Here is a 24,595-nt window from a genome sequence, read left to right as displayed (position 1 = left end):
TGAGGGGGTGGTCGTTTGGTCACAGACCCATTACGGATGCAGGCAATGAGGCAGTGATCGCTGAGATCTTGATTGAAAACAGCAGAGGTGTATTTGGAGGGCGAGTTAGTTCGGATGACATCTATGAGGGTGCCCGTGTTTACAGATTTTGAGTTGTACCTGGTAGGGTCATTGATCATTTGTGTGAGATTGAGGGCATCAAGCTTGGATTGTAGGATGGCCGGGGTGTTAAGCATGTCCCAGTTTACGACACCTAGTAGCACGAGCTCAGAAGATAGATGGGGGCAATCAATTCACATATGGTATCGAGGGCACAGCTGGGGGCAGAGGGAGGTCTATAGCAAGCGGCAACAGTGAGAGACTTGTTTCTGGAATTTGTGAATTTTTAGAAGTAGAGGTTGAATTGTTTGGGTACACACTTGGATAGTAATACAGAACTCTGCAGGCTATCTTTGCAGTAGATTGCAACACTGCCCTCTTTGGCAGTTCTATCTTGGCGGAAAATATTATAGTTAGCGATGGAGATTTCATTTTTTTTTTGTGGTTTTCCTAAGCCAGGATTCAGACACGGCTAAGACATCTGGGTTGGCAGAGTGTGCTAAAGCAGTGAGTAAAACAAATTTAGGGAGTAGGCTTCTAATGTTAACATGCATGAAACCAAGGCTTTTACGGTTACAGAAGTCAACAAATGAGAGCACCTGCGGAGTGGGAGTGGAGCTAGGCACTGCAGGACCAGGATTAACCTCTACATGTCCAGAGGAACAGAGGAGAAGTAGGATATGGGTATGGCTAAATGCTATACGAACTGGCCGTCTAACACGTACGTTAACAGAGAGTAAAAGGAGCAGGTTTCTGGGCACGATAGGATAGATTCAAGGCATAGTGTACAGACAAAGGTAGGGTAGGATGTGAGTACATTGGAGGTAAACCTAGGCATTGAGTAATGATGAGAGAGATATAGTCTCTAGAGACATTTAAACCAGGTGTTGTCATCGCTTATGTAGGAGGTGGAACAACATGGTTGGTTAAGGCATATTGAGCAGGGCTAGAGGCTCTACAGTGAAATAAGACACTGATCACTAACCAGGATAGGAATGGACGAGGCTTATTGATTTTAGAGAGAGGCATGCGTAGCCAAGTGAACATATGGGTCCAGTGAGTGGTTGAGCTGACTGGGAACACGGCGATTCAGATAGTTAGCAGGCCGATACTAACAGTTAGTAGACCGGGGCTAAACAAGCTAGCAGTTAGCAGACCGGGGCTAAACAAGCTAGCAGTTAGCAGACCGGGTTAGCAAGCAAGCAGTTAGCAGGGGCTAGCAGTTAGCACACCGGGGCAGGCAAGCTAGCAGTTAGTAGACAGAGGCAAGCAAGTTAGCCTTTGGGGGACGGCCTTTGCTAGCTGCCTTTGATGACCTCTGGCAATGTTTTGCTAACTGATAGCTGGTAGGTAGTTAGCTGGATAGCTTCAGTTGAGGGATTCCAGATCCGAAGTAAATAGAAATACTTTAGAAAAAAACAGATCCATGCCACATTGGGTGAGTCAGGAGAGTATTTCGAATTTGTTTAGAAATATTTAGTCCAGGTAGCTATTTGGTTAACTATTTAACTAACTTTTTTGACTCATCACATTCACCGCTGCTTCTGTTTGTTATCCACTTTATTCCTACTTATATGTACATATCTACCTCTTACCTTGCACATCGACTCGGTACTTGTACGCTGTGTATATAACTAAGTTATCATTACTCATTGTGTATTTATTATTACTTTTATTACGTGTTTTACTTTTCTATTATTTATTTTTATCTGCATTGTTGGGAAGGGCCTGTGTGTAAACAATTAATTGTTGTTTATGAAGCATGTGACTAATACAGATTTATTTGAGTTGTACATAAAGGGTGTGACCATTGAGCAAACTGAGGAAGCTAAACTCCTAGATATAACATTGTATGGTCAATTATCACGGTCAAGTCCTATTGATAAAGTTGCTGGGGAGAGGTATATCTGTTCTAAAAATATATTGTGCATTTTTTACACAAATCAACTGTAGTAGTTGTTCAGGCTCTGGTCTTGTCCCATCTTGATTACTGTCTGTTAATAATGTCAAGAGCAGCAAAGAAAGACCTAGCAAAGCTGCAGCTGGCTCAAAACAGAGCAGCACGCCTTGCCCTTAACTGCACATACAAAAGTAACATCAACAACATGCCAGTCTTTCCTAGTTGAGTGTTGACGAGAGATTAACTGCTTCTCTTCTAGTTTTCATTAGAAATATTACTGTGTTAAATGAATTCATAGCATCGCACAGTATTATACAGAGCCATAATTGCACGGAACTCCCTTCCATCTCCAATGACTGAAGCAAACAGCAAAATTACCTTAAAACAATCCATAAAACATCTCGTGAGACTGAAATGATACACACACACACACACACACACACACACACACACACACACACACACACACACACACACACACACACACACACACACACACACACACACACACACACACACACACACACACACACACACACACACACACACACACACCTTATTATTTAGTTGTATTGTTTGAATATCATTGTATTTTTGCTAAATTTGTGTAACTTTTCTTGTCTATCAGTGTTTTGCTTTGTTACTTGCCATATATTATTATATTATTATATATTATTACTTGTCGTTTTTGTTTTTGTGTGGTACCCAGGAAGAATAGCTGCTGCTTCGGCAAAAGCTAATGGGGATCCGAATAAACCAGTGCCAAATTGGCAAAATGTGGAACAACAAAAAAATTCATGGTGTGACAGGAGTTTACCAATTACTGATATTACCTAATTCGGTGAGTTTTTCGCAGCTGTACAATTTCTCTCTGGTTACCAAGCAGCTCTTATCTCAGGGTGGCAGGTAGCCTAGTGGTTAGAGCATTGGGCCAGTAACCAAAATGATTGCTAGATTGAATCCCAGAGCTGACAAGGTAAAAATCTGATGACTAACAGACCTATCTTTTTGTTTGCACTCGTTGGATTTCTGACAATAGAGTGAGTTAAATGGTTCTTAAAGAAACATACAGGTAATAATGGAAATGAGGGATACGAAGTACAGTTCAAGTCGGAAGTTTACATACACCTTAGCCAACTACATTTAAACTCAGTTTTTCACAATTCCTGACATTTAATCCTCATAAAAATTCCCTGTCTTAGGTCAGTTAGGATCACCACTTTATTTTAAGAATATGAAATGTCAGAATAATAGTAGAGAGAATTATTTATCACATTTATCACATTCCCAGTGGGTCAGAAGTGTACATACATTCAATTAGTATCTGGTAGCATTGCCTTTAAGTTGTTTAACTTGGGTCCAACGTTTCGGGTAGCCTTCCACAATTTTGGCCCATTCCTGACAGAGCTGGTATAACTGAGTCAGGTTTCTAGGCCTCATTTTTGTAGGCCTCCTTGTTCACACACACACTTTTTCAGTTCTGCCCCCAAATGTTCTATAGGATTGAGGTCAGGGCTTTGTGATGGCCACTCCAATACCTTGACTTTGTTGTCCTTAAGCAATTTTGCCACAACTTTGGAAGTATGCTTGTGGTCATTCTCCATTTGGAAGACCCATTTGTGAACAAGCTTAACTTCCTGAATGTTGCTTCAATATATCCACATACTTTTCTTTCCTCATGATGCCATCTATTTTGTGAAGTGTACCAGTCCCTCCTGCAGCAAAGCACCCCCACAACATGATGCTGCCACCCCTACAACATGATGCTGCCACCCCTGTGCTTCACGGTTGGGATGGTGTTAATCTGCTTGCAAGTCTCTCCCTATTTCCTTTAAACATAACGATAGTCATTATGGCCAAACATGTGTCGAACTGCTTTGCTTTATCTTGGCCAGGTCACAATTGTAAATGAGAACTTGTTCTCAACTTGCCTACCTGGTTAAATAAAGGAGAAATACAAATAAAACAAAAAAAGTTTTAATTTTGTTTCTTCAGACCAGAGGACATTTCTCCAAAAAAGTACGATCTTTGGCCCCATGTGCAGTTGCAAACCATAGTCTGGCTTTTTTATGGCTGTTTTGGAGCAGTGGCTTCTTCTTTGCTGAGCAGCCTTTCAGGTTATGTCAATATTGGACTCGTTTTATTGTGGATATAGATACATTTGTAACTGTTTCCTCCAGCATCTTCACAAGGTCCTTTGCTGTTGTTCTGGGATTGATTTGCACTTTTCTCACCAAAGTACGTTCCTCTCTAGGAGACAGAACGCCTCTCCTTCCTGAGCGGTATGATGGCTGCGTGGTCCCATGGTATTTATACTTGCATACAATTGTTTGTACGTGGTACCTTCAGGCGTTTGGAAATTGCTCCCAAGGATGAACCAGACTTGTGAAGGTCTACACTTTTTTTCTGAGGTCTTGGCTGATTTCTTTTGATTTTCCCATGATGTTAAGCAAAGAGGCACTGAGTTTGAAGGTAGGCCTTGAAATACATCCACAGGTACACCTCCAATTGTCTCAAATGATGTCAATTAACGTATCAGAATCTTCTAAAGCCATGGCATCATTTTCTGGAATTTTCCAAGCTGTTTAAAGTCACAGTCAACTTAGTGTATGTAAACTTCTGACCCACTGGAATTGTGATACAGTGAATTATAAGTGAAATAATCTGTTTGTTAACAATTGTCAGAACAATTACTTGGGTCGTGCACAAAGTAGATGTCCTAACCGACTTGCCCAAACTATAGTTTGTTAACAAGAAATTTGTGAGGTGCTTGAAAAGCGAGTTATAATGACTCCAACATAAGTGTATGTAAACTTCTGACTTAAACTGTATATCTAAAGCAGGTGCTTCCACACAGGTGTGGTTTCTGAGTTAATTAAGCAATTAACGTCTCATCATGCTTAGGGTAATGTGTAAAAATGCCGGACAGGGCATTTTGGCTACTATTGCTATGCCCCCCATAGGATGAAGATGCCCCCATCCACAGGGCATGAGTTGTCACTGAATGGTAGGATGAGCATGAAAATGATGTAAACCACATGCTATGGCCGTTTTTCAACCATCATCAACAAAACACCAAATTATGGAATTTCTCATGTGCGAATGGTGTCGCATCCCTCCAATAGAGTTCCAGACACTTGTAGAATCTATGGCAAGGTGCATTGAAGCTGTTCTGGCTCGTGGTGCCCAACACCCTATTAAGACACTTTATGTTGGTGTTTCCTTTATTTTGGCTGTACACCCAGTCATCGCCATGACATTGAGGAAAGGCAGTTTTTATTGATTGTGTGAATGCTGCTAATGCATTGTTATATTGGCTTTGTGCATATTTAAACAGTGGATGCCATAGTAATGTTCTTTGTAGATCCGTATATCTACAGTAACTCCCCCCTATGCTTCCTCCTTTTCAGATTCTCTGGGTGGCCCCTTCCCCACCACATCCCACCGCTATCACCATAAGCCCACCAAGCAATGTCTGCCCGTCCTGCAGTGTGGGAGCAGCCTGTCCTCTTTTCCCCTGCTCTTCCACCCCAGTGCCAAGGGCTCCCAGATCATCATGGACGTGGCCCAGAGGACCGTCAAGAGGCAGGCCAGCTTCTGCAATGCCATCACCTTCAGCAACCGGTCCATTGCCCTGTACGAGCAGGTCCGCCTCAAGGTATGGACAGACTGGGCAGTGGACCATGGTTATCAGCACACTGTCTTTCCTTCCTTTCTTTTAGCTTAACTGTTTTCCATTTATTTGTTTGTCTGTCTCTCTCACTCACTGTGTGTTTTGCCTTCATTATTCCCCTGATTCTGTGTGGGCCAAAACAGCTTCGCCAAAGTTTCCACTTCACCTATCAGTCCATCTATGTCTCAAGTGAAAGAGCAGGGGAAGCATTGCCATGTGAGCCACTGTTATCTTGCATGGTGAAAGAAGTGTAAATAGAGGTTTTAAATGAGACAAGACAAGAATATCCTGTCTGATGATAAACAGGCATACAATATGTGTTTATTTGTGTTGTTGTTTACCATTTGGTTTGTAAAAGTTTTAACATATGGCCAACCATAATGTATTTTGGTAAATCTTTGGTTAACACAACTAATGGAATGAACTTTAGGTCATTCACCAGCTTAACTCCCTTCATCAAAATTGAATTGGGGTGGCAGGTAGCCTAGTGGTTAGTGTGTTGGGCCAGTAACTGAAAGGTTACTAGATCGAATCCCCGAGCTGATAAGGTAAAAATCTGTTGTTCTGCCCCTGAACAAGGCAGTTAACCCACTGTTCCTAGGCTGCCATTGTAAATAATAATTTGTTCTTAACTGACTTGCCTAGTGAAATAAAGGATACATAAAAAATGGTACAAACCCATTACCTGTTCCCCTCCAGATCACTAAGAAGCAGTGCTGCTGGAGTGGAGCCCTGCGTCTGGGCTTCACCTCCAAGGACCCGTCCCGCATCAACCCAGACAACCTGCCCAAGTATGCCTGCCCAGATCTGGTCTCCCAGAATGGCTTCTGGGCCAAGGCCCTGCCCGAGGAGCTGTCCAATGAGGGTAATGTCATCTCCTTCTGGGTGGACAAGAAGGGTCGTGTGTTTTACCGCATCAATGGCTCCAGCCCCATGCTGTTCTTCAGCGGGGTCCATGCCTCCGAGACACTCTGGGCTCTCATAGATGTCTACGGACTGACACGAGGGGTCCAGCTACTGGGTAAGTTTCACAGGGAGAGGGAAAAGTGTTATGGGGGTTAATGACGTTCCTTGCCAAATATTATTCCAATTCATTTTGATGAATTTCCCAAATTGACTAATGACAGCAAGTGGTGGTTAAATGTTTAAAGTTGTATGTGCTGGTGGGTGTGGTTGCGTGAGGTTGGTTGTTTGGTGATGTTACTTTTGTACTACTGCTCTACCTTTCCCACACACCATCATTCCAAAATACTCCAATGGAAAAAAGATGGAGAGAGATTAGAAAGGTTGCGTAGTTACACTGTTAGCATAAAGGAAATGCCACCACAGTGGAATTTGAGAACCACTGGAAAACAAAGCATCTATTCTGAAATGCCCTGTTTGATGGGTTTACCCCAAACACTTGAAACTAATTCAGGAAAAGTTTCCCATCCAACAGATTTTGAAAAGTTGAAGAACATTTTTGTAATGTATAGGTAAAGTATTTTTTTTACCAGTATCTAAAGATTTACCCAGTTTGAGAGCTGGTCAACTGATTAAAATTGATAGGAGCGCAGTCAGATTTTTTAATCTGAAAATAACTACAGTGCTGTGAGAAAGTACACTACACAAAATAGTGGATAAGGCTATTTCAGCCACACCCGTTGCTGACATGCAATCTCCATAGCCAAACATTGGCAGTGAAATGAGATGAGTGAGGGCTCTTCTAGACCAACATTGCTGCCCCTGCCATTTAAGTAAGATCTGTTACATCACTAGGCTCTCTTCCTACACAGATATCAATACAGAAAGGCTTGGTTATTGTAGTCATGAACTGCTGATGTTAATGACTCACTTAGCTAAGGCTCATCCAAAGCCCTGAGAAAAGGTTTTCTCTAATACAGTAGAGCACACCAGCATGAGCGTTTTTGAATTGTTCAGTATATACAGAATATTATCATGGTTGAGTGCCATCTCTATTCGGTATGCTCCTTCATGCAATTGTATACACAAAACAATGCTTTTAGAGCAGAAATAGAGGGTATTAGGAGTATATTCTGGCAAATAAGTTGTTTGGTGGAGTTGTTTTTACAAGTGATCAGTTATTTGTCCTATTTAGCTAATTTGTCCTATTTAGCTAGCTTGCTGTTGCTAGCTAATTTGTCTTGGGATATAAACATTGTGTTGTTATTTTACCTGAAAAGCACAAGGTCCTCTACTCTGACAATTAATCCACACAACAAATGGCCAACCAAATTGTTTCTAGTCATCTCTCCTCCTTCCAGGTGTTTTCATCTTTGAAATTGTATAGTGATCCATCCACACTTTCATAGTATTACCACAACCACCGGCAAAACAGTTTGGTTATACCCATGTGGGTGATTGAAAGACAATGAGGAGATGGCACGTGGTTACCTGCTTCTATAAACCAATGAGGAGACGGGAGAGGCAGGACTTTCAGCGCGATCTGCGTCAGAAATAGAAAGGAGTTCTATTTTAGCCCTTGGCATTGCAGACGCTTGTTGGCGCGCGAGCGGTGTGGGTGCAATAATTGAATAACATGGATTTCTACATGTATTTTGTACATGACGTGTCCGGTCTGGTCAGCATGTTAAGTCTCAGCATGATGAGATGAATCAGTGAGTTCTTGTCAGAAAAAGATAACAGCACCCCTAAATATTATGATTCAGGTCATTATACATTATATATACAAAACTATGTGGACACCCCTTCAAATGAGTGGATTTTGCTATTTCAACCACACCCGTTGCTGACAGGTGTATAAAATCGAGCACACAGCCATGAAATCTCCATAGACAAACATTGTCAGTATAATGGCCTTACCCGCTAACTAGCTAGCCATTTCACATCGGTTACACCAGCCTAATCTCGGGAGTTGATAGGCTTGAAGTCATAAACAGTGCAATGCTTGAAGCACAGCAAAGAGCTGCTGGCAAAATGTTTGAATGTTTGAATGAATGCTTACGAGCCTGCTGGTGCCTACCATCGCTCAGTCAGACTGCTCTATCAAATCATAGACTTATTTATAACATAATAACACACAGAAATACGAGCCTTAGGTCATTAACATGGTCGAATCCGGAAACTATCATCTCAAACAAAACGTTTATTCTTTCAGTGAAATACGGAACCGTTACGTATTTTATCTAATGGGTGGCATCCATAAGTCTAAATATTCCTGTTACATTGCACAACCTTCAATGTTATGTCATAATTACGTAAAATTCTGGCAAATTAGTTTTCAACGAACCAGGCGGCCCAAACTGTTGCATATACACTGACTGTGCGTGCAATGAACACAAGAGAAGTGACACAATTTCACCGGGTTAATATTGCCTGCGAACCTGGATTTCTTTTAGCTAAATATGCAGGTTTAAAAATATATACTTCTGTGTATTGATTTAAAGAAAGGCATTGATGTTTATAGTTAGGTACACATTGGAGCAACGACAGTCCTTTTTCGCGAATACGTACCGCATCGATTAAATGCAACGCAGGACATGCTAAATAAACTATTAATATCATCAACCATGTGTAGTTAACTAGTGATTATGATTGATTGATTGTTTTTTATAAGATAAGTTTAATGCTAGCTAGCAACTTACCTTGGCTTACTGCATTCGCGTAACAGGCAGGCTCCTCGTGAGGCAGGTGGTTAGAGCATTGGACTAGTTAACTGTAAGGTTGCAAGATTGAATCCCCGAGCTGACAAGGTAAAAATCTGTCGTTCTGCCCCTGAACAAGGCAGTTAACCTACCGTTCCTAGGCCGTCATTGAAAATAAGAACGTGTTCTTAACTGACTTGCCTAGTTAAATAAAGATTAAATAAAGGTGTAAAAAAAAGAAGAAGATTGGCCAAATCGGTGTCCAAAAATACAGATTTCCGATTGTTATGACTTGAAATCGGCCCTAATTAATCAGCCATTCCGATTAAATCAAATCAAATCAAATCAAATTGTATTTGTCACATACACATGGTTAGCAGATGTTAATGCGAGTGTAGCGAAATGCTTGTGCTTCTAGTTCCGACAATGCAGTAATAACCAACAAGTAATCGAACTAACAATTCCAAAACTACTGTCTTATACACAGTATAAGGGGATAAAGAATATGTACATAAGGATATATGAATGAGTGATGGTACAGAGCAGCATAGGCAAGATACAGTAGATGGTATCGAGTACAGTATATACATATGAGATGAGTATGTAAACAAAGTGGCATAGTTAAAGTGGCTAGTGATACATGTATTACATAAGGATGCAGTCGATGATATAGAGTACAGTATATACGTATGCATATGAGATGAATAATGTAGGGTAAGTAACATTATATAAGGTAGCATTGTTTAAAGTGGCTAGTGATATTTTTACATCATTTCCCATCAATTCCCATTATTAAAGTGGCTGGAGTTGAGTCAGTGTCAGTGTCAGTGTGTTGGCAGCAGCCACTCAATGTTAGTGGTGGCTGTTTAACAGTCTGATGGCTTTGAGATAGAAGCTGTTTTTCAGTCTCTCGGTCCCAGCTTTGATGCACCTGTACTGACCTCGCCTTCTGGATGATAGGGTGAACAGGCAGTGGCTCGGGTGGTTGATGTCCTTGATGATCTTTATGGCCTTCCTGTAACATCGGGTGGTGTAGGTGTCCTGGAGGGCAGGTAGTTTGCCCCCGTGATGCGTTGTGCAGACCTCACTACCCTCTGGAGAGCCTTACGGTTGAGGGAGGAGCAGTTGCCGTACCAGGCGGTGATACAGCCCGCCAGGATGCTCTCAATTGTGCATCTGTAGAAGTTTGTGAGTGCTTTTGGTGAAAAGCAGAATTTCTTCAGCCTCCTGAGGTTGAAGGGGGGCTGCTGTCTGTGTGAGTGGACCAATTCAGTTTGTCTGTGATGTGTATGCCGAGGAACTTAAAACTTTCTACCCTCTCTACTACTGTTCCATCGATGTGGATAGGGGGGTGTTCCCTCTGCTGTTTCCTGAAGTCCACAATCATCTCCTTAGTTTTGTTGACGTTGAGTGTGAGGTTATTTTCCTGACACCACACTCCGAGGGCCCTCACCTCCTCCCTGTAGGCCGTCTCGTCGTTGTTGGTAATCAAGCCTACCACTGTTGTGTCGTCCGCAAACTTGATGATTGAGTTGGAGGCATGCGTGGCCACGCAGTCGTGGGTGAACAGGGAGTACAGGAGAGGGCTCAGAACGCACCCTTGTGGGGCCCCAGTGTTGAGGATCAGCGGTGAGGAGATGTTGTTGCCAACCCTCACCACCTGGGGGCGGCCCGTCAGGAAGTCCAGTACCCAGTTGCACAGGGCGGGGTCGAGACCCAGGGTCTCGAGCTTGATGACGAGCTTGGAGGGTACTATGGTGTTGAATGCCGAGCTGTAGTCGATGAACAGCATTCTCACATAGGTATTCCTCTTGTCCAGATGGGTTAGGGCAGTGTGCAGTGTGGTTGAGATTGCATCGTCTGTGGACCTATTTGGGCGGTAAGCAAATTGGATTGGGTCTAGGGTGTCAGGTAGGGTGGAGGTGATATGGTCCTTGACTAGTCTCTCAAAGCACTTCATGATGACGGAAGTGAGTGCTACGGGGCGGTAGTCGTTTAGCTCAGTTACCTTAGCTTTCTTGGGAACAGGAACAATGGTGGCCCTCTTGAAGCATGTGGGAACAGCAGACTGGTATAGGGATTGATTGAATATGTCCGTAAACACACCGGCCGATTAATCGGTCGACCTCTAGATTTAAGATCTTGAACAACATTCTGGCCTTAAATGTCCATGTACTCTAATCTCCACCGGTACAGCCAGAAAAGGACTGGCCACCTCTCAGAGCCTGGTTCCTCACTAGGTTCCTTCCTAGGTTTCTGCCTTTCTAGGGAGTTTCTCCTAGCCACCGTGCTTCTACATCTGCATTACTTTCTGTTTGGAGTTTTAGGCTAGGTTTCTGTATAGCACTTTGTGACATCTGCTGATGTAAAAAAAAAAGCTTTATAAATTGAATGCCCATGATGTTGGAATAAGATGTTCGACGAGCAGGTGTCCACATACATTTGATCATGTAGTGTATTTGCCCCCTTTCTGATTTTCAGTTTTTTAATATTTGTTTATACTGAATGTTATCAGATCATCAACCAAAACCTAATATTAGATAAAGGGAACCTGAGTTTACAAATAACAAATTAAATTATTTTATTTATTTCGTTAACAAATTTATGAAACACCCAATTCCCCTTTGTGAAAAGGTAATTGCCCCCTTACACTCTAACTGGTTGTGCCACCTTTAGCTGCAATGACTGCAACAAAATACTTCCTGTAGTTGTTGATCAGTCGCTCATATCGCTGTGGAGGAAATTTGGCCCACTCTTGCATGCAGAACTGCTTTCAAGCATGAAAAGTTATACTTTCGCCCAAAAAGTTATACTTTTGACTCATCTGTCCATAGAACGTTCTTCCAAGTGTATTTGTGATCATCCAGGTGCTTCCCGATGCTTTTTGGCAAACTTCAGTCAACATTTTGGGCGACATGGGTCCCCATTATGCCTGGTGAAAACCAAACACTGTATTCCACAGTAAGAACCTCATACCAACAGTCAAGCATGGTGGTGGTAGTGTGATGGTTTGGGATGCTTCAGGACCTGGATGACTTGCCTTAAAACCTCTACAGGATTGGTGGGTCCCTAGTGGGACGGTTGAGCTAACATAGGCTAATGTGATTAGCATGAGGTTGTAAGTAACAAGAACATTTCCCAGGACATAGACATATCGGATATTGTCAGAAAGCTTAAATTATTGTTAATCTAACTGCACTGTCCAATGTACAGCAGCTATTACAGTGAAATAATACCATGCTATTGTTTGAGGAGAGTGCACAGTTTTGAACATGAAAAGTTATTAATAAATCAATTAGGCACATTTGGGTAGTCTTGATATAACATTTTGAACAAAAATGCAATGGTTCATTGAATCACTCTAAAACATATAGTGGCCAAAATCTAAATTGCGACTGGGCTGGCATAATACATTATGACCTTTCTCTTGCATTTCAAAGATGATGGTACAAAAAATACTCTGTTCTTTTACCAGATCTAATGTGTTATTTTAATTGTATTTTACTAGGCAAGTCAGTTAAGAACAAATTCTTATTTTCAGCCTAGGAACAGTGGGTTAACTGCCTGTTCAGGGGCAGAACGACAGATTTGTACCTTGTCAGCTCAGGGGTTTGAACTTGCAAACTTCCGGTTACTAGTCCACTGCTCTAACCACTAGGCTACCCTGCTGCTCCTACATTAATTTATAATTTCCACAAACTTCAGTGTTTACTTTCAAATGGTATCAAGAATCTACATATCCTTGCTTCAGGTCCTGAGCTACAGGCAGTTAGATTTGGGTATGTCATTTTAGGCGAAAGAGAATTCTACAGGATAATTTCAGGCCATCCAAGCTGAAGCACAGCTGGGTCATGCAGCAATACAATGATCCAAAGCACCCAATCAAGTGTACATGAAAATTGTTAAAAGCAACAAATTTGAAGTTTTGGAATGGCCTAGTCAAAGTCCAGACCTAATCCCAATTGAAATGTTGTGGTAGGACTTGAAACGAGCAGTTCATGCTTGAAAACCCACAAATGTCGCTGAGTTAAAATAGTTCTGCATGCAGGAGTGGGCCAAAATTCCTTCACAGCGATGTGAGAGACTGATCAACAACTACAGTAAGAGTTGCAGTAAGGGTTGCAGTCATTGCACCTAAAGGTGGCACAACCAGTTATTGAGTGTAAGGGGCTAATTTATTTTTCAAACAGGGTAATTGGGTGTTGCAGATCTTTGTTAATTTAAATTAAATAAGTATATATTTTTTTGTTATTTGTAAGCTCAGCTTCCATTTATCCAATATTAGAGTTTTGTTGAAGATTTGATAACATTCAGGAGAAAATCATAAAGGGGGAAATACTTATAGTGGTAGTATCTCTTCCTAGATTTAGCTTAATCCTAAATTGCTCTTGTCAGAGTACAACTTTGTTTACTAAACATAATCATCACCCCTCATGGAATTAACTTTCAAACATCCCAATAATTCAATCAACATGGACTCATTTCCAATAATGATCCTCCCTCTCTATAAGGAATGGAGGCTGTCATCACCATTAATATAAATAGAAAAGGCTCCCATATATTATAGATAATACAATTTAAACTCATTTCTGGCAGTGCTAGTTGACAGCAAGCAGTGTGCTATCTGCTGTTGGGCTGTTTGGTATCCAGCGCTAGAGTGAGACTATCTGGAGTTCAGTGGGCTCGCGACGAGTTGTGATGACACACTGTGCATAGCTCTTGTTCCTCGACAGACATTAAGGAAAGATGATGTCAGGAAAATGGCTTGACTGAAGCCATTTTCCCAGACAGGAGAACAAATACAGTGTTCTCACTGAGCCAAGAAAGAGAATGTTGTGTTAGCACTGTGGAAATCACATCTTCAGCATTGGATTTCCAGTCGGCTTTGTGTCTTTACCTAAACATAATCATATGCAATCCCCATTTTAACAGTGATCTACAAACATTCCATTTCAAATATATCCTAGATTTTTAAAAATTGAATGTCCAAGTAGATTCTGCCTTTATTGTAGGTTTTCAGAACAGCAGCTCTCCATATTACTATTACCTACGAGAGACTTAAGCCTTGTTGCCCCCTACATGTCTACACTTACTATACGTGCCTACACTGACCTACAGAAACAGCAGAGCAGCCTTAGCACTCAGTCAGCTGAAGGGTACTTCACTATCAGGCTTCTTCTATAGCCTGAGAACGTCACCAGTCAAGAGCATGGTATATCTCAAAGCCCTAGTATTGCCCCGTTGGCCGCAGTTCAAGCAGCACTTAGTGCCTGAAATATGGGGCGGCCACATCAAAGACTGCCCCGGTGAACTGGCACATGTGCTCAGTTTCCTAACGGGGGACATTTTGATTCTTAATGGTGCTTACACTAGGAGCTGGCATTAACGCTAAGCCAGCTGATAAAGGCAGACACATTTCACCTGTTGTGCGTGAAGCTATTTATCATACAATCTGTCGGGAGGTTGGTCCTATAGACTGGCTCCAGCTGTTTTCTGCAGGGACCAAATGGGGCGAGTTTAGCGAACAAACAATGCTTTGGAAAAAGTGATTTTGGTTGTTCAAGAAAACACGTTAAACAAATGGAAAATGAATGAGGACCATTTTCACATTGATTCCACACTTTATAGTCTCTGGTGACCTACATTACGTGATATATATATATACATATATATATATCTCAGGAAATGTATAAAATATGAGTAGCTTAAAATTTGATATATTGTGACCAATTCCATCTCCTAAATTTTGAGCAGCTCCACCACCGAGCCCTGACTCTTCCATCTGCGTGACAATATCTTGTCTTCAAATAAACTTCTATCCAATTTTCACTCTGTGTTCCAGTCAGAGATGCATACTCAGTCTCGGTGCATAAATGTAGCTACCCATTTCCTCTCTGGTGCCTTGCCTTTCACATTTGATGGATTGATTTTAAAAGTGTCCCTGATCACATGTCTGGCCAGATCAGTGTAACTGTAGCAGTTCCTCAGTACCAGCCCCAAGGAGACTGCTCTGTGCTATAAATGCATTTCCCATCATATTTGTTGTGAGGCGAGACTTGAGTGATGTGGGTAGTGGCACAACGCTATAGTCTAAGATACCATAGATCGTGTGTGTAAATAAAAGCAGTACAGTAGAGAAGGAGTGGAACGTACTAGAGTTTAATAAGTCACTGCCTGTTCAATTCAGTTCAATTCCACATCATATGCAGACATCATTGCCCCTAGGGTCATGTAGTGATCTGGGACTTTGTTTTAACATGTCACATAGAGATAAAGTAAACAAATTTCTGCAATAAATCAAATCAAGCTTTTTTCATAAAGCACATTTCAGACATGGAATGCAACACAATGTGCTTCACAGGAAAATAAAAACATATTTAAACATATTTAAACATATTTACTACACAACAAACATAAGAGGATGAAAAAAAACTAAATAATAACAATAACAACTGAAATGCTAAGGAAAAGCAAAGCTAAAAATGTGTGTGTTTTAAGATCTCTTTCAAATGTGGCCACAGTTTCGGCCACCCTCAGGTTCTCTGTTAGGCTATATCTGTTAGGCATCTCCACTAGGCTTTGGGTTAGTTATAAGGCCAGTGCCAGAGGACCTGAGGGACCATCTGGGTACATAACTCCAAAAGCATGTCTGACATGTATTGGGGTGCACAATCGTAAATTGATTTAAAAACCAATAGAAGAATCGTAAAAAATTCTAAACCTCACAGAGACCGGTGTAATGTGTGATCTCCGTCTGGTCTTGGTCAGTACTCACTCTACAGCATTCTGTATGTTTTTGCAATTGCCCAAGGACTTTTGTGGGTAGACCAGACAGGAGAGCATTACAGTAGTCTTGTAAAATAAGCATGGATGAGTCTCTCTGTATCAGCCTGAATATACAGAACATTAGTAGTACATAAAATATCCAAAGAATACATTTCTGTTGAATTGACCAATGAGTTCAGTGATTTCGGGCTGTTATCTTGTTTTTAGTACCAGTAGTGGTGTTCATGTTGTCTGCCTTCATGGGGTGTTACGACACAGGATCTAAGGATCTCTAGTTCTGTTTCCTCTAAGGCTGCTACAGTAACAGGGCAGTGTAGCTCAGTAGCTAGCCACCCATGTGAGAATTCAAAGGTGATCCAGAGACTGGTGAGACTACTTGAAAGCCGAGATGGTGTTGCATAACCAGTGAAGCTAAATTAATCTGCCGGAATCAAACTGAGCCTGAGGGCTCTTCTAGACCAACATTGCTGCCCCTGCCATTTAAGTAAGATTTGTTACATCACTAGGCTCTCTTCCTACACAGATATCAATACAGAAAGGCTTGGTTATTGTAGTCATGAACTGCTGATGTTAATGACTCACTTAGCTAAGGCTCATCCAAAGCCCTGAGAAAAGGTTTTCTCTGATACAGTAGAGGATGTGGATACAGAAATGGTTTGTCGAGATCGGTGTGTAAGAACTTGACTAGCCTGCACAGAGCCCTGACCTCAACCCCATCAAGCACCTTTGGGATGAATTGTAACGCAGACTGTGAGCCACACTTAATAGCCCAACATCAGTGCCCGACCTCCCTTATGCTCTTGTTGCTGAGTGGAAGCAAGTCCCCGCAGCAATGTTCTACATCTAGTGGAAAGCCTTCCCAGAAGAGTGGAGGCTGTTATTACAGCAAAGGCAGGACCAACTCCATATTAATGACCATGATTTTGGAATGAGGTGTCCACATACTTTTGGTCATGTAGTGTACCTCCCTTTCGTGGCTGAAAATGGTGGGAAATCACACAGCTTTTTAACGACATGAACGGATTATGTGCTAATCTGACGGAAACCAAAGTTCTGTTCTATAACACAACTGTTTGTTTATGGGACAATCATAGAATTAGGAATTAGAATCATTTAATAGGATCTCTATAGATGCAGTGAAGGAGTCAATGGAGCACAGATGTTCCATTGACCAGATTGGCACACATTCAACAAATCTGATCTAACAAAGTGGATATTCATCAAATCTGTCATGATTTATTGTCATTATTTCTGTATTGTAACAGGCCCACAATGTGGTTACTTAAGTCCGATTTGGATATATTTGTCTGTTTTCGCTGCATGTAGAAGTAATCCCTTTTCAGGTTTAGAAGAAGTGACTGCTAAATGCTAACTCCTGTTCGTATGAGCTGGTTAGCATAGCTAGCATACAGAAATTGGTGGTGGTAGTCAGTCGTTTTTAACTGTAATACATTTGGAAATGATGACATGAACCTGTGATGGCGTTGACATCCATACAAGCGTTAATGTCAGATTTTTACCTCAACATAGTGTGAAATACACATACTGTATAAACAATAGCCTAAATGTAGGCACATTTTGCTGGGGGACAATGAGGAGACTCTGAATCTTTCCCCCACGGTCCTTTCTCCCATATGTTTCCATGGCAATTCCATTGTTTTGGTCGTTTTCAATTGACCTCTTTACCATATCTATGGAAACAATGGTCATGAGATTGTGGCATTCAGGCAATGTCGCACAGGCAGGGTTGCCAGGTTTAGCTAAAATTGACCTCTGAAAAACCGGCCACAAGGCCTGAAAACTATCCCAAATATTTCGCAGTAAGAGAAGAGTTTCCACATTTATCCAATAAACCCTTTTTATTGAGCGAATTAAGAAGGAATATCAACGTCATTTTTAACAACGTAGGAAAAAGAAGAAAAATGTGGATTTCCATCAAATGAATTATTGCAAGTTTAAGAATGTCGCGAGAAAAGATAAATCGCCATTAAACTCTCCAGATCATTTGAATGAATGTATGTCGATTTAACATGTTTTGACTGCTATGATTAATCAACATGGCCCAAGAAGGTGTGGTATATGGCCAGTATACCACTTCTAAGGGCTGTTCTTAGGACATAGCAAATGGCCGTGGTATATTGGCCATATACCACAAAGAACAGCCTTCAGCTGCTGTGATATACTGGCCATATATCACAAACCCCTGAGGTGCCTTATTGCTATTATAAACTGGCTACCAACATAATTAGAGCATTAAAAAAGTATGTTTTTGTCATTCCCCTTATACATGTCTGATATACCATGACTTTCAAACAATCAGCATTCAGGGCTCAAACCACCCAGTTTGTAATTGTAAATTAATCCCATTTGTGCATGTGCATAACTATAGATAAACCCGACAGAGTTTGAATGATGAAAGTTGGACAAAGGATCTCAATCTCTGTGCAAAAAACTTTTGGACAAACTTCAAAAAACAAATGTTAGGCTATTTTCTGGCAATTGTGGCATTATTATGTGCCAGATGTTAAGAGTACAAATTGTTATAAATGGCATATTTGCGAGATTGAAAAAAATCTGTGTTTTATAATTGTAACTCAACTTTGCCATGGTTTTCTGAGCTAGATGCGGGTAGCCTATATTCCCTGATAGGCCAATATCTAATTTCAGGGGAAAGTCCACAAACTGACATTAAATGTGGAGAATGATACATTTGCGATTGAGCTGTGACAACGATAATAATGAATCACTTCCGATTTAATTAACTAAACATGGCCATTTAAAAATGGCATAATACTACAAGGCTACAACAACGGACTCCGGCCTCAAACCTGAACCTATAGGGGAGGGGCCGGGTGGGCATCTACTCTCGGTGGGGCTTCGGTGCAGGATGCAGACCCCGCTCCGCTTGAGGCTCCCCCCACTTCGGTGGCGCATCTGGTGCAGGGATCGTCGCCGGGGCCTCCGGTCCGTAGATCGTTGTTGGGGACTCCAGGCTAGGAACCCACCCTGTAAGCTCCGGACTGGGGAGCGTCGCTGGAGGCTCCGGACCATCGCTGGAGGCTCTGGACTGGGGACCGTCGCTGGAGGCTCCGGACTGGGGACCGTCGCTGGAGGCTCCGGACTGGGGACCGTCGCTGGTGGCTGGGACCGGCTCCCGGACTGGGGACCGTCGCTGGTGGCTCCCGGACTACGGACCGTCGCTGGAGGCTCCGGACCGGGGGACCCGGCTGGAGGCTCCGGACTACGGACCGTCGCTGGAGGCTGGAGGCCCGGACTGGGGCTCGGACTACGGACGCTGGACTGGCCGTCGCTGGTGGCTCCGGGACTGCAGACTGGGGACCGTGGTGGCTGGGACCGGCTGGAGGCTCCGGACTGGGGACCGTCGCTGGAGGCTCCGGACTGCAGACAGTCGCTGGAGGCTCCGGACTGGGGCCCGTCGCTGGAGGCTCCGGACTGGGGCCCGTCGCTGGAGTCTCCGGACTACGGACCGTCGCTGGAGGCTCCGGACCGTCGCTGGAGGCTCCGGACTGGGGACCGTCGCTGGAGGCTCCGGACTGCAGACAGCCGTACAGCGTACAGCCGGCGTAGAATATACTGGGCCGTGGAGGCGGACTGGAGGTCTGGAGCGTAGAGCTGGCACAATGCATCTTGGCTGGATGCTCACCCTAGCCAGGCAACTGTGGGGTGCTGGCAGAAGACGCACTGGGCTGTGAAGGCGCACCGGAGACACAGTGCGCAGAGCCGGTGCAGGATATCCTGGGCCAAAGAGACGCACCGGAGACCCTGAGCCTGAACTGCTGAATGCCCACTCTAGCACGGCAAATGCGGGGAGCTGGCACAGAGCGCACCGGGCTGTGAATGCGCACTGGAGACACAGTGCGCATCACCGCATAACACGGTCCCTGACCAGTCACACGCTCCCCACGGTAAGCACGGGGAGTTGGCTCAGGTCTAAACTCTGACTCCAATCTCCCCGTGTGCCTCCCCAAAATATTTTTGGGAGCAGCCTCTCAGGCTTCCGTCATTGACGTAACTCCTCGTATCGTCGCCGTTCCTCGTGTTTTCTTGCTGCCTCCATCTGCTCCCTTGGACAGCGATACTCTCCGGCCAGGGACCTTCTCCATCCAGGATGTTCTCCCGTGTCCACTCCTCCTGGCCACGCTGCTTGGTCTGTTTTTGGTGGGATCTTCTGTAGTAATTCAAAAAACACTCAAACAAAATAGAAAACGAAAACGCACAGTTCTGTCAGGCCACAGTAACTAAACAGAAAACAAGATCCCACAACCTAATGGTGGGAAAGGGCTGCCTAAGTATGATCCCCAATCAGAGACAACGATAGACAGCTGCCTCTGATTGGGAACCACACTCGGCCAAAAACAAAGAAACAGAAAACATAGAATTTCCCACCCGAGACACACCCTGACCTAACCAAACATAGAGAATTATTACATCTGTTTGCCAGCTCCAGGTAAGCTACACAAGTGGCACAAATGGATTTGCATTGACTCCAGTGATATTGTCATTTCAATATATATTTATTGTATAAAATAGTAGGCTATAGTAGCCTGCAATGGCATAGAAATGAATAGCCTACTTGATGGTCAACAGATGCAGATGTAGCCTATCACTCTCCACATTTAATGTAATTTTCATTGTGGACTTTTTCCCCGTAACACAAGCACGTGAAGGAGTTCCATAACTTCCATTTCAAATTTCCACTCGATCAGCGCTCCAGACCCTAGAACTGAGCAAAACCCTTCCCTTGATACTGTTATGTATAAGAAAAGTCAACATTAGAATGCAGTTTACTTTAAACCACCTCTGAGCAAATTTATATAAAGAGCTCTAGTGCACCTAAAGTTGTTTTCCAATGCTTTGTCGCCATTCTATAATTTCTAGTGAGTTAATGTTTTATGGAAAAAGGGTGTCTCCATGAATCTAAATAGCCTACCTACAACTGGTAAAAATGTGTCACGACTGGCTCTGTCTCCGTGACTCGGCTGCTTCTGCTGCAGAACCTCTCAACCAGTGCTCCCAATGCACATACACCCCTCCAGGCCCTCCCCCTCTCCACCATTCACTCACTCACTCAATAATGAACAACATGCTCATGCCTGATAGTCATAAGCAGCAGGTCACAGTTATATATATACATCTTCCTGGATGGTTGGGAGAAGTTGCTCTCGGAGGATGTGTTGGTACCATTCTTTATTCATGGCTGTGTTTTTAGGCAAAATTGTGAGTGAACCCACTTCCTTGGCTGAGAAGCAACCCCACACATGAATGGTCTCAGGATGCTTTACTGATGGCATGATACAGGACTGATGGTAGCGCTCACCTTGTCTTCTCCAGACAAGCTTTTTTCTGGATGCCCCAAAAAATCAGAAAGGGGATTCATCAGAGAAAATGACTTTGCCCCAGTCCTCAGCAGTCCAATCCCTGTACCTTTTGCAGAATATCAGTCTGTTCCTGATGTTTTTCCTGGAGAGAAGTGGCTTCTTTGCTGCCCTTCTTGACACCAGGCCATCTTCCAAAAGTCTTCGCCTCAATGTGTGTGTAGATGCACTCACACCTGCCTGCTGCCACTCCTGAGCAAGCACTGTACTGGTGGTGCCCCGATCCCACAGCTGAATCAACTTTAGGAGACGGTCCTGGCGCTTGCTGGACTTTCTTAGGTGCCCTGAAGCTTTCTTCACAACAATTGAACCGCTCTCCTTGAAGTTCTTTATGATCCGATAAATTGTTGATTTAGGTGCAATCTTACTGGCAGCAATATCCTTGCCTGTGAAGCCCTTTTTGTGCAAAGCAAGGATGACGGCACGTGTTTTCTTGCAGGTAACCATGGTTGACAGAGGAAGAACAATGATTCCAAGCACCACCCTCCTTCTGAAGCTTCCAGTCTGTTATTCGAACTCAATCAGCATGACAGAGTGATCTCCAGCCTTGTCCTCGTCAATACTCACACCTGTGTTAACGAGAGAATCGCTGACATGAAGTCAGCTGGTCCTTTTGTGGCAGGGCTGAAATGCAGTGGAAATTTTTGGGGGGATTCAGTTCATTATTTTGCAATTAATCTGATCACTCTTCATAACATTCTGGAGTATCATACAAACTGAGGCAGCAGACTGTGAAAATTAATATTTGTGTCATTCTCAACTTTTGGCCACGACTGTAGCTTAAGAAACAATGTTGATTAAATTAATAACAGATGACAATATTCTGACTATCTCTGACCCTCACTTAGACAATACCTATATAACATTTACAAAGAAGACAGAAATGGGAGGGAGGGTGGACCTAGTCAGTTGTACAACTAACTGCATTCAACTGAAATGTATCTTCTGCTTTTAACCCAACCCCACTGAATCAGAGAGGTGCGTGGGGCTGTCTTAATCAAATTTACGGATTGCCTCTTATCCGCTCGTCGTCTCATTATGCCATAGTTTGTACATCTCAATTGTCAGTAGAGACTACATTTGTTTTAGCAAGTCAGCCATATCAGCTATGTTTTTTTAAAAGGCAGAAAACGAGGCTGAATGAACTGTTTCGCTGCCAGACAGGGCTCTGCTGATAGCCATGTGTATTAGTAGTAAGGTGATGGGACTGCTGTTGGGACTCTGTTGTTGTGACAGCTTTATGTAGGCCCTAACAGTTTGTGGGCACCGTTTGTCACCGTTATAGTCCAATTAATGTATTGTTTAGTGTTGTGTTGTGTAGTGTCTTTGCTGGTATGCATCTACATTTTTTGTTTGCCTCACCAAAATCGCCACTGTATATATATTTTAAGACAAATGCAATGGTGGCCGCGACATCTTTTTCAAAGTAGCCCAATTTAGCAAGAAAACCGTGAACATGACAACACTGCTCACAGGTGTTGCTGTGTTCTTACACAACCTGGTCTCAGAGCATTTCATATTATTCTGTAAGTAAATCCAAGACACTCCATTTAGTATGATACAGTGCATTTGGAAAGTATTCAAACCGCTTGACTTTTTCCACATTTTGTTACGTTACAGCCCTATTTTAAAATGATTTAAATAGATTTTCTCTCATCAATCTACACACACTACCCCATAATTATAAAGCAAAAACAGTTTTTTATACATTTTTGCAAAAGTATAATAAAGAACTGAATTATCAATATTCAGACCCTTTACTCAGTACTTTGTTGAAGCATCTTTGGAATCGATTACACTCTCGAGTCTTCTTGGGTATAACGCTACAAGCTTGGCACACCTGTACTTGGGGAATTTCTCCCATTCTTCTCCGCAGATCCTCTCAAGCTCTGTCAGGTTGGATGGGGAGCATCACTGCACAGCTATTTTCAGGTGTCTCCAGAGATGTTCGATCGTGCCATCTACCCAAGATGGTGTAGCAGTCAGACATCTTTGTCTTGTCTCGTCCCATGTGCATATATCTTTTTCTTCGCATTCTTTTTCATATTTTTCCTAGACATCAACTTCAAAATACTCCTGCAACTCGCCTCACCCAATGTGGTGTGGATCTGTTTGTTTTTTCCTAAAGTATTTCTATTTACCTCCGAACTGGAATACCTCAACTGAAGCTAGCTAGCTAACTAGCTACCAGCTATCATTCAGCTAACCACTGCTAGAGGTCATCAGCTAACCTTTAGCTCGGAAAGCTCTCGCCAGTTCGTACAACGCGTTTCAAACCAGAGCATACCGCACCTATTTTTCTCTCCATATCCCCGAATTCCAGGCACGACGTCCACTGAAGGCCCATTCTGCAACCTGCTAGGCCTGCTAGCTACCTAGAGTTACTTGGAACCCTACTAATTCCACGACTGGTCTATCAACGTCATCGCACGAAGAGGCAAAAACAGACTTACCCCCATCGCGACGTCCCTCATAGGCTAACTTGCTATCCCCGGTCTGCTAACTGCTAGCTTGCCTGTCTCGTTCAGCTAACTGCTAGATTGGCTGCCCTGGTTTGCTAACTGCTAGCCACTACTAACTGCTTTCTTGCTAATCCGGTCTGCTAACTGCTAGCTTGTTTAGCCCCGGCCTACTAACTGTTAGCGTGTTAGCATCGGCCTACTAACTGTCTGAATCGCCGTGTCCCTAAGTCAGCCCAACCACTCACTGGACCAATATGTTCACTTGGCTACGCATGCCTCTCTCTAATATCAATATGCCTCGTCTATTACTGCTCAATATGCCTTAACCAACCATGTTGTCCCACCTCCTACATGTGAGATGACATCACCTGGTTTAAACGACTATATCTCTTTCATCATTACTCAATGCCTAGGTTTACCTCCAATGTACTCACATCCTACCATACCTTTGTCTGTACACTATGCCTTGAATCTATGCTATCGTGCCCGGAAACCTGATCCTTTTACTCTGTGTTCCGAACGTGCTAGATGGCCAGTTCGTGTAGCATTTAGCCGTACCCTTATCCGAATTCTCCTCTGTTCCTCTGGTGATGTAGACTTGGATAGTAATACAGCACTCTGCAGGCTATCTTTGCAGTAGATTGCAACACCGCCACCGGAAGTGGCTTCCGTCT

The 24,595-nt window shown here is 43.0% G+C and overlaps 1 protein-coding gene across 1 annotated transcript in view; it reads left to right on the top strand.

Annotated features, from left to right (window-relative positions):
• LOC118369728 (E3 ubiquitin-protein ligase NEURL1-like) overlaps nucleotides 1-24,595 on the top strand; it is a 51,693-nt gene that overhangs the window by 10,141 nt on the left and 16,957 nt on the right. The window contains exons 2-3 of the mRNA XM_035754375.1: nucleotides 5,410-5,657; nucleotides 6,372-6,693. Of these exons, the coding sequence (XP_035610268.1) occupies nucleotides 5,410-5,657; nucleotides 6,372-6,693 (570 nt within the window). The remainder of the gene's footprint in view (nucleotides 1-5,409; nucleotides 5,658-6,371; nucleotides 6,694-24,595) is intronic.

The sequence above is a fragment of the Oncorhynchus keta genome, chromosome 36, assembly GCF_023373465.1.
Source record: "Oncorhynchus keta strain PuntledgeMale-10-30-2019 chromosome 36, Oket_V2, whole genome shotgun sequence".
NCBI lineage: Eukaryota > Metazoa > Chordata > Actinopteri > Salmoniformes > Salmonidae > Oncorhynchus > Oncorhynchus keta.
The sequence above is the reverse complement of the archived record's forward strand: the minus strand, read 5'-3'. Positions and strand labels throughout refer to the sequence as shown.